Source organism: Sceloporus occidentalis, unplaced genomic scaffold, assembly GCF_023333645.1.
Source record: "Sceloporus occidentalis isolate IW3139 unplaced genomic scaffold, rSceOcc1.0.p SCAF_5, whole genome shotgun sequence".
Classification (NCBI taxonomy): domain Eukaryota; kingdom Metazoa; phylum Chordata; class Lepidosauria; order Squamata; family Phrynosomatidae; genus Sceloporus; species Sceloporus occidentalis.
In genome coordinates, this window is record NW_028316985.1 from 98,207,190 (window position 1) to 98,224,750 (window position 17,561).

The 17,561-nt window shown below is 40.2% G+C and overlaps 1 protein-coding gene across 1 annotated transcript in view; it reads right to left on the reverse strand.

The window, feature by feature from the left end:
- The window catches only part of LOC149312550 (fatty acyl-CoA reductase 1-like), a 71,859-nt gene that overhangs the window by 43,970 nt on the left and 10,328 nt on the right, over positions 1 to 17,561 (reverse strand). The window contains exons 3-6 of the mRNA XM_089526907.1: positions 16,397 to 16,576; positions 9,860 to 10,037; positions 8,919 to 8,963; positions 3,054 to 3,172 (exon numbers count right to left, since the gene is read on the reverse strand). Of these exons, the coding sequence (XP_089383033.1) occupies positions 3,054 to 3,172; positions 8,919 to 8,963; positions 9,860 to 10,037; positions 16,397 to 16,576 (522 nt within the window). The remainder of the gene's footprint in view (positions 1 to 3,053; positions 3,173 to 8,918; positions 8,964 to 9,859; positions 10,038 to 16,396; positions 16,577 to 17,561) is intronic.

A 17,561-nucleotide genomic window follows, 5' to 3' on the forward strand; every position in this document is an offset into this window, starting at 1 on the left:
AGTGCATTAAGAAGAACAATAGCTTCTTGGGAGCCCTATTGAAGGCAGCCTTCAACCCTGGTGTAGTTATGGGTGTGGCTCAGCAGAGTCAGGGACTGTCAGCTTTGGATGGGCCCCCTTCCCTCTGCAGGCATTGATCTTCTCCTCAGAGGACCCCATGTCATCTCCCTCTCAGCCCGTTATTGGAAGTTCTCTCCTTCTGCTCCTCCGGCACTGAGTCTGCTAGTTTCCCAACCAATGACAGTTGGGCCAGGATCTCTTGGACACATTTCTTGGGCTCCTTCATGTTGGTGTACACTGTACACACTTGATAACACTGCTTTTAGCTGCACACAACTGGTCTCTTTCCCTTGGAAAGGGGTAAAGGCTCCACTTGACCTAGTGTTCCATCCAAGCGGCAATGTACCAAATGTTTTCCATGGCTCTCCACCATTGAGACCATTAACCACTGGTCACTGGCTGTGCCAGCTTAGGAGGTTTTCAGGTCAGTGTCCTCCAGCTCTTTTTGCCAGACTGCTGGTAACCTACTCCCATTCAGCTGCTTGCAGGTCTTAGCCATGGCCTCACTGCTTAAAGTTAGCTTAGGTCCTCTCTCCAAAGATATGGTTGCTCTGGGAAGAGTCCTGTACTTATTTCAGTTTTGGCAGCCTGTGGTGTCCTGTCTATCTAACTTAATAACCAGGCTTCATGGATGAACCAGAAAGAGTTTATTGAAGAACATCAGCACAGAAAGGATTTTTTTTTTTTTTTTTTGCCAAAACTGATTTAATCTCACTATATCTCTCCACAGGCACCCATCTTCACTCCTCTTACATTCATCTCCCAGGCAGAATGACCTTGGAGCTCTTCAGTGTCTGAGGCCTGTGTCTGAGGCTCCCACTCTCATTCACAAAGCTAGGCCCAGCACCTGCTGATAACAACAGCAAACAACAGCTAACAAATAGTTTTTCTGGCAAAGAGACCTTACAGCTGAGTGGTTCCTTGAAACTAAAGAGACTGGCTTAGAAAACTGTCAATCTGTGAAAGGTGATTTTTGAAGTTAGATTTCTGGAAACATTGAGACAATCTCTAATTTTGTTTCAGATACTTCTTCATGTACACATGTTGTCTAGTCTTTCAGTTTGCCTGCTTTTCTATCTGCTGCCTCAACAACCTCATTCCAGCATCCCTTGATTAGATTTCTTGGCACAGCCGTGCACTTCAGTTGAACCTGCTCTTGGTTTGGGAACAAATTTAAGAGAACAGTATCACTGGGGACTAAAGGCTATACCCAGCAAAACAATCAATTCTAGTTCTTTTGGAAACCAAAAGGCATCAACACTTGTATAAAGTGATTAATGAGAGGGAACTATTGATAGCATGCCTGCCCTCTTGTTTTGCCTCCCTGTTTCTTTCTTTGATCTATGCACTCAAGTTTTTTGCTTTCTTCCTGCCTGCAGAGGTTAATTTCCCCTTTTACCATAAAGATAGTTAGTCCTTTGTCTGGGTAGGGAACATACATGAAGCTCCAGTCTTAGGATGGCTTACATCCACATAAGAGCCAGCTTTTAAGGACTCTTCTGCTGAAATATAGGTAATCTTGTTTTGTCTGTTTCTTTTCCTATTCCAAGATGGCATTCCTGAAGCAACAAGTGTAAGTTTTCCTCTCTCCCTCTCTCTTTTTTTTTAACCTTAGAAGAGCATCCTGAGTATTTTCTATCCCAAGTAAATATTGCACTGGCTGCTCTACACTCTGCTTGATATAGATATCAAATATTCCCACAAGTTCTACACATAGGAGAGACCCTGGAAATTCTCCCTTAGAATTCTCCCTGACTAGAATTATTTCAGTTGTTGCATCTGGATAAAGTTTTCATATTCATTTTACTAAGTCCTGTTACATCCTCCCAAATAAGAATGTCTGACATACTTTCTTGTGATTAGGGCCACTGCACAGGCAAGGAAATTGAGTACTTTTCTGCAACTGTAGTGCATATCATAAGTAGAAGAATGTTTTGATTTTGCATCCATTCTTTCTGAAATAGCAGAGATCTCAATCTGAATACCAGTGGTGACTCTCCTGATTAATGTTTATGCATATTAACTACTGCAATCATAATAAGAATGTAATCGTATACAAACTGTGTATAAAGTATTTTTATGAAATGGGAAGTCTCTCTCCCTCCCTCCCTCCCTCCCTCCCTTCTCCTTGACACACAAACACCATTCAAGGAAACTAAGCAAAAAATGGCAGCCAATCGCTTTCATTCATTACACATGGTGAATAATAAACTATATTAATTATTTGAGACTTCCACCAAAACTGGCAGCCAAAGTAAGCAATCAATACAGAGACAGGTTATAAAACCAAGGTAAAACTGTCAGCCAAGAAGAACACAGTTAAGCAATATAAAAGCAAGCTAAAACTAGCAACAGGCCAAAAGTGTAAGACATTGTTAACTGTTATCAAGTCAGCTTTGACTTATAGCTACCCTACAAGGGTACACATATTTTTCCTGTCAGGACTGCCCAATACCAACATTCAAATGTGAAGTAGCACAGTCCAGTAAATGTAGATGGTCTCCTTCTGGGATTCTCTGGCCCAACCCACACTGCATCTGTGGTGCCCAGAAGTGGATGTGCTATTTCAGATAAGGTGTCATCAAAGCAGAACAGAATAGGGATACTCATTACTTTCCCTCACCTGGACCTTCAATGTCTGTTGTTGCCTGCAATTGCACTGGCTTTCTACATTACATTACAGGAAAAAATGTGCTCCAGCTATGAAAAGTTTGGAAATATTGCTTTATAGCAGGGGTGGACAACTGTGGCTTATGAGATCCGTTCTGATTGCAACTCCATCAAGCCCTTACCATGTGCTATGCTAAGCTAGGGCTGAAGGAAGCTGCAGTTCAATGACATTTCAAGGGCCTCCACAGCTGGTCACCCCTGATTTAAATGTACAGGAGAAAAATCCTTCCACTCTGTAAATTTCACTCACTGCTTTTGCAACACTTTCAGTCCTTGGCAATAGTTCAGTAAATTTATAACTTGGTAAGTAAATATAATCTTACTTTTGAACTGCAGTATGCCATCCAACAGCAAGGGTTAAATTGATAGCAACATCTACAGGAACAATATCTGCTACTGCCTTTAAATTGCATTTTACAGTTCGTATAATCCCTTTTCCAGCCTGTGTGATAGAGAAAAGACCAGTCAGAACATTCTGTGGCAGAATTTCATTGCTGAATGACAGGTGAAGTAGGTCATGGATTCTAAAAGTCAAAAGTAAATTTAACTACTACCCCCTACATCTGTGGGATCCTACATCTGTGATTGAATTGTAACTAATTCTATTCTATTCTAATAGAATTATAGAGTTGGAAAAGACCATAAAGGCCATCCAGCCAACCCCCTGCCATGCAGGAACACAGAGTCAAATTTCCAAAGAAGGAAACTCCACAACTTCCATCACCCTTAGGTCAATGTTGAGGAATGATGAGAATTGCAGCCCAATGGCATCTGGAGGGCTGCATTGTTTCCAACCATTGTAACAGTTATGCAGTGTGTTGTGGCACCAGAGCTCCCTGGCAGAGAAGGCTAAATAGCTGAAAAAACCCCCTACAACTCCCAGAATCCCAGAAATGACTCTGACCTATGGTGACCCTATCATAGGATTCTCTTGGCAAAAAATTATTTTGAGAATGTGTGCATGTGCAAGTTCTCTGCCTGAGAATTTTAAATACCCCTCCTTAAAACTGCCAATCCCAGAATGCAACAGGAGGCAGCTAGAGCAGTCAAAGTGGAATAGTAGCACTATAAGAGTATAGTGTGATAAACACCTATGTGATTTTCTTCTTATCAGCTTTCTTCACTGTCCAGCTTAAATGCCATACATAGAAATCTGATGGCATGGACAACTGAATAACTTGAGTATGCAATGGTATATCTTTACACTTGAGGATTTTGTCTAGTTTCTTCATAACTGCCCTTCCAAGTACTAGGCTAATGCAGTTTTACATTACTTTAGCTGCTATGGTGCACTGCTATGGAATTCTGAGATTTGTAGTTTTTTGAGCTATTTAGCCTTATCTGTCAGAGAGCTCTGGTGCCACAACACACTACAACTGTCAGGAATCCATAGGATTGACCCATGGCAGTTAAAGTGATGCCAAACTGCATTAATACTGCAGTGAAGATGACGTCTTTTTCTGATTTCCATACTATTTCAGTTTCTTCATCATCTTTAAAGTTATGTAAACCATCTGTGGCTATTTTTGTTTTCTTAATGTTCAACTGTAAACCTGCTTTTGCACTTTTTCATTGGCTTTCTTAAGTAATCATTCCAAGTCTTTGCTCTTTTCTGCTAGTAGTATGGTGTCATCTGCTTATTTTAAATTGTTGATGTTCCTTCCTCCAATTTTCACATCTTCCTACTCTGAGTCCAATCCTGCTTTATATTACCAGTTAAACAGAGAGGGTGATAAATCCAGTCTTGCCTGACTTCATTGCCAATTGGAAATCATCCCATTTCTCCATATTCTGTCCAAGTACAATTTATGCATCAGGACAATCAAATGTTGTGGCACATCCATTTGTTTAGGAGCAATCCATAGTTTTCCATGATCTATACAATCAAAAGCTTTGTTTTAATCTATAAATTCTTCTGATTTTTCTTTGGTAGTTATAATTAACTATCATATTAAAAAAAAAATCTCCTCCCCATAAACATGTAACCTCTAACTTATTAGATAAAAACATACTATACATAACATAAATCTCATACATCGATTTTCAAGATAACAATTCTTGTGTTTTTAATACTTCCTAATCCATTTATGTTCATTTATTCATTTGTCAACAGCTATTAAATATGTCTTCATTGTTCTCTATTGTTATTAATTCAATCTTTCTTTATAATACATCTTTAAGAACTATTAATCTTGAAACCTGGCAATTGCTAAATCTCCCCATCTTTGGCTGTGTCCACATTGCAGAAATAATCCAGACTGACACCACTTTAACTGTCATGGCTCAATGCTATGGGATTCAGGGAATTGTAGTTTGTTGTGACATCAGAGCTCTGTGACAGATGAGGCTGAATATCTCACAAAATTACAAATTCCATAATTCCATAGCATTGGGCCATGGCAGTTAAGGCGGTGTGAACCTGGATTATTTCTACAGTGTGGACACAGACTATGTCTCAGATAATTTGTACAAATAGTCTAATCTTTCATGAACTTCTCTAGTGATCCTTCTTTTATCAGTCTGGTCAGTTTGTCTATTTCAGCCAAGTCATAGATTCTCAACAGCCAATCTCCCATCATCGGTAGTTTTTCTTCTTTCTAGTTTTGGGCATATAGAAGTCTGGCAGTGCCTAACATATAAAAAAAATCTTCTATATTTTTTCCAGACTGTCATCTAAAATACCCAACAGAAATATTTCTGGATGCGTTCATGTATTATTATTATTATTATTATTATTATTAGAATATATATGAATCAACTTATGAATAATTGTCCAATATGGATCCAGTCCCATCTAAAAACTTTCAACATTTACTGTTTTTCCCTTCACATATTTTTGATAGTTTATCTGGAGTCAAGTACCAGCTATAGAACATTTTGTAATAGTTTTCTTTAAAGTCTTGACTCCATATATTTCAGAACCTTTGTCCATGTATTTCCTCATTGCCTTAAATTTAATGTATGTCCAATGTTTTGTGACCATTTGATCATGAACTCATTTACAATGTCTTCCTGCATTTCTAATTATATAGTTTTGACCTCATACCCTTGTTTTTAAAGCATATTTCTAATTCTGTTTTTGACATTTCTATACCATTCATTTTCATATCCATTTTGAGTCATTGAATAGTCTATGCAAATACAAATGACGTTAATTGCTTCTTCTTTTAGCTCCTCTTATGATTTTTTTCTGTACTTCCTCTCCTGTAATATTAACAGATCTTTATATGTAATCCATCTATTGTTTAGAATTATTTCCCTGTTATAAAAGGCTTCATGTGGCGAGTTCCACAAAAGAATCTTATCACCCAAGCTAGGTTTATATTTTTCCAAACTCTTAATAAGATTTCCTTATTAGTCACCCATTCTGCAATCTTACACAGGAGGCATACATTATAATACAATCCAAGGTTTGGTAGGCCCCAACCTCCTCTTTTTTCCCCATCTTGAATGACTTTTAGTCTTACGCTTGGTCATATGAAGACCGAGATGTCTTTTTGCCAGTGTCTGAATAGAACGTCATTAAGTAGGATTGAGATTGTTTAATGTTGTATACTGTTTTAACTAAGGGCCTATACAGACAGGCCAATATAAAGCTGCTTTGGGTCATAGAATCATAGAGTTGGAAGAGACCACAAGGTCCATCCAGTCCAATCCCCTGCCATGCAGGAAATCTAAATCAAAGCATCCCCAACAGATGGCCATCCAGCCTCAGCTTAAACATTTCCAAGGAATGAGACTCTATCACTCTCCAAGGGAGCGTGTTTCACTGTCGAACAGACCTTACTGTCAGGAAGGTCCTCCTAATGTTGAGGTGGAATTTTTTTCCTAGAGTTTGCATCCATTGTTCCCCGTCCTGTTCTCTGGAGCAGCAGAAAACAAGCTTGCTTCCTCCTCAATGTGACACCCCTTCAAATATTTCAACAGGGCTATCATATCACCTCTTAACCTTCTCTTCTCCAGGCTCCAGTTATTCCTCATAGGACACCTTTCACCATTTTAGTTTCCCTCCTTTGGACACGCTCCAGTTTCTCAACATCCTTTTTGAATTGTGGTGTCTAGAACTGGACACAGTATTCCAGGTGGGGTCTAACCAAAGCAGAATACAGTGGCACTATTACTTCTCTTGATCTAGACACTACACTTTTATTGATGCAGCCTAAATTTGCATTGCCCTTTTTAGGTGCTGCATCACACTATTGACTCATGTTCAACTTGTGGTCTACTTGGACTCCTAGATTCCTTTCACACGTAAATTCATTTAGCGAGGTGTCCCCTATCCTATATCTGTTCATTTCATTTATCTGCCCTAAGCACAGTACCTTACATTTTTCCCTGTTGAAGTTCATTTTGTTAGCTTTGGCCCAGCTTTCTAGTCTATTCAGGTCATTTTGAATTTTGATCCTGTCCTCTGGGGTGTTAGCTACTCCTCCTAATTTGGTGTCATCTGCAAATTTGATAAGTATGCCCCCAAATCTGTCATCCAAGTCATTGATAAAGATATTGAATAGCACTGGCCCATGACAGAAGCCTGTGGGACCCACTGGTCACTTCTCTAATGGATGAAAAGGAGCCATTGTTGAGCACCCTTTGGATTAGTCACGTTCTAGGGTTGTGGGGCACGTGGGTGCTCCTCCCCGAGGCAACCCTAGCATGTGATGAGGGCGTAATTCAGAGCCCATCTGTACCGGGCCATACAATCATAGAGTTGGAAAGACCACAAGGGCCATCCAAAGACCACAAAGAACTCCAAAGAAGGAGACTCCACCACTCTCCGAGGGAATTTGTTCCAATGTCAATCAGGTTTTACTGTCAGGGAGTTCCTCCTAATGTTAAAGTGGAATCTCTTTTCCTGTAGCTTGCATCCATTATTCCATGTTCTAGTCTCTGGAGCAATAGAAAACAACTTTGCTTCATCCTCAATGTGACACCCCTTCAAATAATTAAACAAGGCTATCATATCACCTCTTAACCATCTCTTTTACAGGCTAAACATGTATTTTCTTTTAAGGCATGGTTTCCAGGCCCAAGATATTTATTTATTTATTTGTGGTATTTATATCCTACCCTTCAGCCCTATAGGCTCTCAGAGTGACTTACAATTATTATTATTTTTAATTAAATGGTTCCCTGCCCTCACGCTTACAATCTAAAAAGACACGGCACAAAAGGATAAAGGAATGGTGGTGGGGAAGGGGATCAGGTGGTGGGGAAGGGGATTATAGACAATGAATGCATGTTAAGCCAATAGAAGGTTGGGAATTAGAAGTAGAGTAGTCTGAAAAGTGATGCAAGGAAAGAACTAGAGAAAGAGTACAAAACAGCCTCTTCCATCTTTTAAAATCAGATGGCCTTATCTCTCTTCAGTGGAATGAAACCCAAGCTTCAAGATGGCTGCTAAAGCTCCATCTCCCTAAAACAGTATGAACCATTCCACCACAACACCTCAAGCACAATTCCCACAAATCCAGCAATTCAACCTCCCCACATAGGCCTAAAGGAGGCCAGGACTACATATCCCATGTATGGAATAAACCTTGCTTCAATCAACAAGGAGGCACAATGTATTTTATAACCAGTCATTTAATAGAATTTTCTTCATAAAACAAAAACAAAAACAAAAACAACCCCACCCCCCCCCCCCCCAAAAAAAAACCCCAAATGATCACAGCATCCTGTCAGACGTATTGCTACTTTAGTAGACATTACTATTTGGCTCATGCAGAGGTGACAGTGCAGTTCTTCCATGGAGAGTCTGAAAACGAGCCTGAGATACCTAGACTGTCAATCTCAAAGAAGAGGTTCAGTTATATTTAAATCTCAAGATTATTAACTGGCTCAAATTAAAATTAGAACTGAGGGAGAATTCCAACATTCCCTCACAAAAGTAATTTCTCATCAGTTTTAAGTTCCAAAATAAGCCTGGATTCCAGAGTTACTGGGAGCTCCCTTTTCCTAGTTGCAAGAAGGTAGAAATGAAGAGATGAAGACAGATAGGAAATTTGTGGGTAGAAGAGAGGCACAATTACAGCAACTTCCTAGTACTCTCTCATGCTGTATACGACTAATTACCCCTCTCACCTACTCTTGCATTACACCTCTGTTATCATTTCTGCTGCTATGGTTTAAAATGACCAAATTCCATTGCCCTAACTTTTCAGAAAGTGGCAACTGTTATCTGTACATACCGCAATGAGGAAGCCATTGAAGTGGTTGATGTTGTCAATCCAGCCCTGGAGAAAAATAAAATGGAAAATAACTGTGCATATTGTGGGTGGGGTGGGGTGGGGTGGGGTGGGAGGCTGTTGAGATTATGCATTGCTCATTTCAGTCTGCAAATATGCAAATCACATGTAGGCCTGGTATGCTGAAGTCTAGAGTAGAAAGTACTCCCTGGGAATAACAGCATTAAAATGAAAAGGTTGACATATACGCTTAAAGATTTCCAAAGGCAAATGAAACAAAAAGATCCTAAGGTGGTGTGTGCTGGATCCTAAGTGTGCTGGATGTCTGTGTTCAGGGCTGGCCCAAAACATTCTGCTACCTGAAGTGGAGAAGCAAAAGGTGCCCTCCCCACCTCCATCTCTCCATAAGTCAAGATGCACAGTAAACACCACATACTTCCTTTACCTAGTTATAAAAATAAAATAGGAAGACATTAACCATTTATTTATTTATTTTCCAGCTTTCCCCTCAGTGTGAAATTCAAAGCAGCTTATACCAGATAATATTTCTGTGACAGCCCAAATTTGCTGCCAGCAGTGGGTACCTAATGCTATAGTGCAAGTCAATGCCTTATATCTAAATACAGAACAACAATAAAAAGTGGTCATCAAAGCCTCATGGATCCCAGGAGATACTGTTATTGCCTATTGCCCTAGAAAATGGTCATCCCCACACAAGATGACAAGGCAAAAGAGCCACAGCCTTGGGTCTTAATTAATCTCCCCCCCCCCCCCCCCATCATTACCAAGAGCACAGTAGTACAAGGAGTGTGTTTTCATGACCCACTACTTGGTAAGGTGTCTGTAACAACAATTTGCTGCCTGAAAGATTACTGGGAGCAGAAAAACAGACACATGTGTTATTTTCAACATCCTCAGAAGAGAAGAAGAGCAGTCATGCTTACAGGAAAAGGCTCATGCCAGCTGGCTCCCACGATGGATGGCCGAACGATGGCAACATTTAAGTTCCCTTTCTCCTGCTGTAGCAGGTATTCTGCCAAGGCCTTGGTGAATGTGTAGGTATTGGGCCAGTCCCCAATCAGTCTGGGTGTGATGTCTTGAATGAGGGACTCATCCATCCACCTAATGGGAGGAAAAAGAAAAAAAAAACACATAGGTGCAAGCATGAGAAAACAGAGTAGGAACACAGCTACCAAAATAAAATGGATAGCATTTCAATACTGTACCTTGCAAACCAAAATAGCATTTTTTTAAAAAAAAAAAACCTGTGACTGTGCTAATGTCTGTATCCAGACATTTGGGCACTGCAGGAAAGCTGACTTTGGCCTGAAGCAGATGGGTCAAAAGGAGCATCTTCTCATGCCCTGAGAGAGGCCGGAAGCTGCTTGGAGGCTGCCCATTTCAGCCCAAAGCCACTGGCAAAAGAAGCAATAAAAACTGCTTCTTCCAGCAGCTCATTTCAGACTGCTGCAGTGGCCTACTTCAAGAGCTGGCCGTGCGGTCGCTGTGGTCCCAGCCCTGATCAGTCTGCCAGTCTGCTTCACCCCCTCATTGCAAAAACTTCACATCTGCAAACTTTGCAGAGAATGTCAAACTATCACGATAAATTTGTATTAACTTATAATGCTGATAATTCAAGGGAATATGTGGGAAATAGTGTATATATGAGGGATGCGGTTGCTCAGTGGTTAAAACGCCAATTCTGACAATTAGAATATCGTAAGGTTGGCAGTTCAGGGCCTGAGTGCTGCATGATGAGGGGAGCTCCTGTCACTAGTCCAGCTTTTGCCAACCTAGCAGTTCGAAAACATGCAACTGCATGTAGATAAATAGGTACCACTTCAGTGGGAAGGTAACAGCGTTCAGTGCAGTCGTGCTACATGACTACCAGAGTAGTGTTTGGACAACACTGGCTCTTCGTCTTAATAACAGAGATTAGCACTGCCCCGTACAGTCACTTAAGACTAGACATTCATGTCAAGGGACTACCTTTACCTTTAGTGTATTCATTATATAAGTGTTATTATAGACTATAAATACATATGCCTGAAACAGACGGGCAGTAAAGTGTGGCTTCTGTGGATGGCATGTGCAGATGACATATACTCCCAGAGCAGCTTGAAGCCACACAGAGTGTGCAAGGCCGGGAAAAGTCAGGCAAAAAAGAAGCAGAGAAAAGATGCTCCTTGCTGGCAGCCCATTCAGGGCCATGGTAGCTGCTGGCTTTGGGACTGTGGTGTCGCCTTTCATCAGCAGGCAAAGACGTTTTTTGTTCAAGTAGGCTTTTAATTAGTAACTGCTTTCAGGAAACCTTTTCATGGTTTTGTTTTGTTTTGTGTGTGTGTGTGTATGTGCACTTTATTTTAATTTTTGTATCCTTGTTAATGATTTTTTCCCTGTATATAATGTATTGTTTTAAAAAGATTTTAAGTGTGTTAAAAATTTAGGCTTCTAGTTTAGCTAATTCCTTTTATTTATTTATTTTTATTATTTTTAATAATTCAATATTTCCATCCCGTCTCCTTTTTATTTAATTTATTAAAATCATAATCCATTGAGAAAAGTTAAAAAATCTTAAATACAATATATATAGAATCATAGAATCATAGATGTTTATCACACTATGCTCTTAAAGAGCTACTTTTCCAGTGTGACTCCTCTAGCAGCCTCCTGTTGCATGCTGGGATTGGCAGTTTTAAGGAGCTGAACTTCTCTGCCTGAGAATTCTAAATACCCCTCCTTAAAACTGCCAATCCCAGCATGCAACAGGAGGCAGCTAGAGGAGTCACACTGGAATAGTACCTCTTTAAGAGCATAGTGTGATAAACACCATAGAGTTGGAAGAGACCGCAAGGGCTATCCAGCCCAACCCCCTGCCATACAGGAAATCTAAATCAAAGCATCCCTGACCGATGGCCATCCAGCCTCTGTTTCAAGACCTCTAGGGAAAGAGACTCCACTACATTCCGAGGGAGTTTGTTCCACTGTCGAACAGCCCTTACTGTCAGGAAGTTCCTCCTAATCTTGAGGTGGAATCTCTTTTCCTGTAGCTTGCATCCATTGTTCCGGATCCAAGTCTCTGGAGCAGCAGAAAACAAGCATGCTCCCTCTTCAGTATGATATCACTTAAAGTATTTAAACAGGGCTGTTAAGCTTCTCTTCTCCAGGCTAAACATCCCCAGCTCCCTAAGTCGTTCCTCATAGGACTTGGTTTCAAGACCCTTCACCATTTTGGCCGTCCTCCTTTGGACATGCTCCATTTTTTCAATCTCCTTCTTAAATTGTGGGGCCCAGAACAGAACACAATATTTCAGGTGGGGCCTGACCAGAGCAGAATACAGTGGCACTATTACTTCTCTTGATCTAGACAATATACTTTTATTGATGCAGCCTAAAATCGCATTGGCCTTGTTATCTGCCGCATCACATTGTTGACTCATGTTCAATTTGTGGTCTACTTGGACTCCCAGATCCCTTTCACATGTAGTTTCGTTCAGCCAGGTGTCACCCATCCTATATCTGTGGATTTCATTTTTCCTCCCTAAGTGCAGTACCTTACATTTCTCTGTGTTGAATTTCATTTTGTTAGCTTTGGCCCAGCTTTCTAATCTATTAAGGTCATTCTGAAGTTTGATCCTGTCCTCAGGGGTATTAGCTACTTCTCCTAATTTGGTGTCATCTGCAAATTTGATAAGTATGCCCCACTTCTGTCATCCAAACCATTGATAAAGATGTTGAATAGCACTGGGCCTGGGACAGACTCCTGTGGGATCCCACTGGTCACTTCTCTAATGGATGAAAAGGAGTCATTGTTGAGCATCCTTTGGGTTCAGCCGGTCAACCAATTACAAATCCATGTAACAGTTGCCTAGTCTAGCCCACATTTTACAAGCTTGTTAGCAAAAATGTCATGTGGAACCCTGTCAAAAGTCTTACTGAAATCAAGATATACTGTATCTACAGCATTTCCTTCATCTAATAAGCTGGTAATTTTATTAAAAAAAAGAGATTAGATTTGTCTCGCATGATGTCTTTCTCTGAAACCTGTGTTTACCTTTTGTGATTATGGCATTGCCTTCTAGATGTTCACAGACTCTCTGTTTAATGATCTGCTCTAGAATCTTTTCTGGTATTGATGTCACACTAACTGGACGATAATTATTGGGATCCTCTTTTCACCCCTTGAAGCTGGGGACAATGTTTACCCTCCTCCAGTCTGCTGGCATTTCTCCTGTTCTCCAGGAGTTCTCAAAGATTATTGCCAATGTTTCCAATATTACATTTGCCAGTTCTTTTAATACAATTGGATGTAGTTCGTAAGGGGTTATGAGGCTTTTGGGTAGGAAGTTGAAAGAGGTGGATGCACAGGTTGTCATCTCCTCTCTTCTCCCAGTCGAAGGGCATGGTCCAGGAAGGGAGAAGAAAATAGCGGATGTAAATAACTGAGTCCATAGATGGTGCTGCCAAGAATGATTTGGATTCTTGGACCATGGGCTGTGGTTCCATGAGGAGGGACTTCTGGCAAGGGATGGGTTGCATCTCACGCCAGTTGGCAGAAACATTTTTGCCAATAGTCTCAAGAATTTGATCAGGAGGGCTTTAAACTGAATTATGTGGGGGAGGGAGACAGTATTCTGGAAGGCAAACAGGCTGGAGAAAATAGTAAAACTGTCATAGAGGGAACAAGGCAAACAGTGCAAGGACCCAAAAGTGGGAGGCAAAAAAAAAACTTGCACAGGCAGCAAGTAAAGGGTCTTAAATGTCTCTACACTAATGCACAGAGCATGGGAAATAAGCAAGATGAACTCAAAATCCTAGTGCAGCAAAGTAAATATAATTGGCCCCACTGAAACCTGGTGGGATGAGTCTCATAATTGGAATGTAGAAATAGAAGGATATAACCTTTTTAAGAGAAACAGGAAAGGAGGAGGACTAGCACTATATGTCAGAGATATTAACACCAGTGAAGAGATCCAGGACATCAATCCTGGAAGCCAGGTGGCGAGCATCTGGATAAAAATTAAAGGGCAGGGAAACAACAAGGATGTTATGATGGGAGCCTACTACAAACCCCCCAAGTCAGATGGAGGAACTGGATGATGCCTTTCTAGAACAGATGACCACACACTCAGAAAGGAGAGCTGTAGTAGAGATGGGTGACTTCAACTACCCTGATATTTGTTGGAAGTCAAACTCAGCCAAATCCTCAAGGTCTACTACATTCCTCACTTGCCTCGAAGACAATTTCATTGTCCAAAAAGTGGAAGAGGCAACAAGGGGGTCAGCTATTTTAGATCTGATCCTAACCAACAGGGATGACTTGGTTAATGAAGTGCAAGTGGTGGGATCCTTAGGTGGAAGTGACCATGTTCTCCTGGAGTTTGTTATACAGTGGAAAGGAGAAGCCAGGCATAGTCAGACACACATTCTAGACTTAAGGAAAGCTGATTTCAGTAAACTTAGAGAAATACTGGGGGTGATCCCATGGTCAGGAATACTAAAAGAGAAGGGAGTTCAAGATGGATGGGAGTTTCTCAAAAGGGAGATACTGAAGGCACCAATTAAAACAGTTCCAGTGAGGAAGAAAAATGGGAGATGTCTCAAGAAACCAGGATGGATGACTAAAGAACTTTCAATTGAGCTAAGATTCAAAACGGACATGTATAAGAAATGGAAAAATGGGGAAATCACCAAATAATGAGCACGTGTAGGGGTAGAGTGAGAAAAGCTAAAGCACAGAATGAACTGAGGCTTGCTAGAGAGGTTAAGAACAACAAAAAGGGCTTTTATGGATATGTCCGCAGCAAAAGGAAGAAGAAGGAAATGGTAGAGTGTGGAGATGATGGCGAAATGCTAACAGAAGACAGAGAAGAGGCAGAATTACTGAACACTTTCTTTGCCTCAGTCTTCTCAGAAAAGGCAAAGGGTGCTCAACGTGAGGATAATGGAGCAGAGGACAGAATTGGGGAATTTCAGCACAAAATAAGTAAAGAGATAGTACAGGAATACCTGTTTAACCTAAATGAATTTAAGTCTCCAGGATCAGATGAACTACATCCAAGGGTAGTAAAAGAACTGGCAAATGTAATATCGGAGCCATTGGCAATAATCTAAACCTACAATCCTAACCAGGCTTTCTGGAACGCCATGATTTGATATAGTTGCAGCCAACTGGGATGAAAAAGAATTAATTCCTTTTATAAGCTGCCTTGAATCCCACTTTGGGAGAAGGGTGACATATAAATAAAACTTTCAAAAAATGTAAAAAGTTATTTGCAAAGAAACTTTCTCTATTAATATTTATATTAATATTCTCTATTAATATTAATATAACAACAACAATAATAATAATTGATGGTAATTAATGATATGTGTTTTTATTCTGTAGTGTGTAATTGTTGGACTTCTTTCAATGATGTTTTATTTCTGATGTATTGCAATTTTGTTTCAAAATAGAGGAAGGGCTGTTTATCATGGCATTGGGGTATGCATGTGTACAAACTCCTCAGCATGGATCTTCATGGCTACTTTCTTATGTTTACCTCATTTCTTTCTTATATATTCTCCTAGCCTACATAAATATCCCATCTCATAACTATAAGTGCTGGCATTTTTCAATGTGTCTAAATGTTATTCCACTTAAACTAGTCAATGTACTACTGTTTGCAAGCTCCTCTTATTTACACTGTATGCTGTGGTCTAGGAAAGAACATACTTTGAGGAAAGAGGGTAATTTTCAGGAGTTTCTAACTTTTTGGCCACATAGCCATCGTTTTCACCAGAAAGTGACCAGAACTAATTGCTAGACAGTTCTGAGGAAATTTTTCTAGCATGTCAGGGAGGGAGCTAGAAAGTTTTAGTAGTCTTAAAGCAAAACTATGAATCCCAGAGTGATTTTTCATTTGATTTTTTTGGAAGGGGGAGTTGGAGAATGGAATTGTTGTACAATACAGTATCTTTAGACTGCTAGCAATAGATTCTCTCTATCTAGAAGAACTCCAGAACAGCCTGAGTACAAGAGAGCTGAGACAGAAAAGTCTGGCTTGTTTTTTTTTAAACAGCCCTCAAAACTTTTTAAATCACTCACACTTTTAATCCATTGTTCTTTTCCATTGTTCTTCTTTACAATATAAAAAGTGCTTCAAACATTTCTTGTACTAAATGCTAAAAGAAAATACTAGGGGAAGATGGGGAGGATTGTTCAAAATGTATAATTTGTTTAAACAGTTTGAGTTTGGTTGTTTGGTCAAGAAGTTATGTTTACATCCTCTATTTTTTGTTACGTCTCCCACCTTATTGCTTCTCCACCAGGAGGGAGGGAGATGGTACAATGGAAAGACAAATATCACAACTGTGTGGAATTGCACTACCATAAACCAACTTCTACTTGACATATAGGTTACACTAAGGACTTAAGTACTCCTCTGTCCAAAATCATGGTTAGATCAACAACAGAAAAAAAGGCTGTTTCCATCACTTACTCCACAAGGTCAAAAAGTTTCCTCGGCTCCACGGGAGGAGGATAAACAATTTCCTCTGTGTACCTCCGATTACAGTTTGCATAGGCAGTTGAAATGTGGATGAAAGCCTCAAGATTTTGCATCCGGCGAGCCAGTACCAGGAGCTGCTGTGTGCCCCTGACATTTAGCAAAAGGGCATGCCTTGTTGAGAAAACAGAAAGGTTAGGAAGACGACTGGTCAGCATGAATTCCTACAAACAACCTGTTTGCTTAATTAAGGATTGATAAAGGAACTTCGAACATTTAAAACAGAAATGAGAAAATACACTTAGGAGGTCATACCGATGGACCTGAAAGAGTGGTGCATGGCCATGCCTGTGCTAATTGCACTGGGGTAATGGCAACCGCATGTGCCCAGCTTCAGTTCAGGCTGTCACCATGGTCCTCAACCCAGTGTCTGGGAAGGAGCAACTTTTCACCTCTCCTTTTTGTGCTGGCTCTACCAGGTTGGGATGGGCTCAGTGTGTCTTCTGGCTGTGTTAAGGGCATGCATCATGTAAATGCCACAACCCCAACACAGCCTGAAGCTGGCACTTTTGGCTTATCTGCTTCAGGCCATAGTTATGTACACTATGGTCCAAAACACACTGCAGAAATAATCCAGTTTGAGACCATTTTAACTGCACTGGTTCAGTACTAGGGAATCCTGGGGATTGTAGTTTGTTGTGGCACCAGAGCTTTCTGACAGGAGGCAGTTTAACCCCAGGGCAGTTAAAGCGTTCTCAAACTCAATTATTTCTGCAGTGTGTTTTGGAACTATGGCACTTTATGAGAAGATGTCCTCTTGAGATGGAAGCCCATAAAATTTTTCTTATTTTGGATTAAATTTGGGAGTCATTACTATGCTCTCATCCCTTTGCAAGTGTTGTAGATCTGTGGTATAAGACAAAATTTTATGTGTACAAGACCCTAGATTTAATGCACATTGTCTCATTAAAAAAATTGTTTAAAATTTTCATAGCTGGGTCAAGGCTCTTGACATCTTGACATGATTTATTTAAAAAAATGTCCAACATAAAGGCGGAATATTAATAAATTATATTATTATTATATTAAATAACAATTAATGAAATTAAATAGCAAGAAAAAAAGAGGAGTTAGTTAAGCTATTCTGACCAGATGTCGA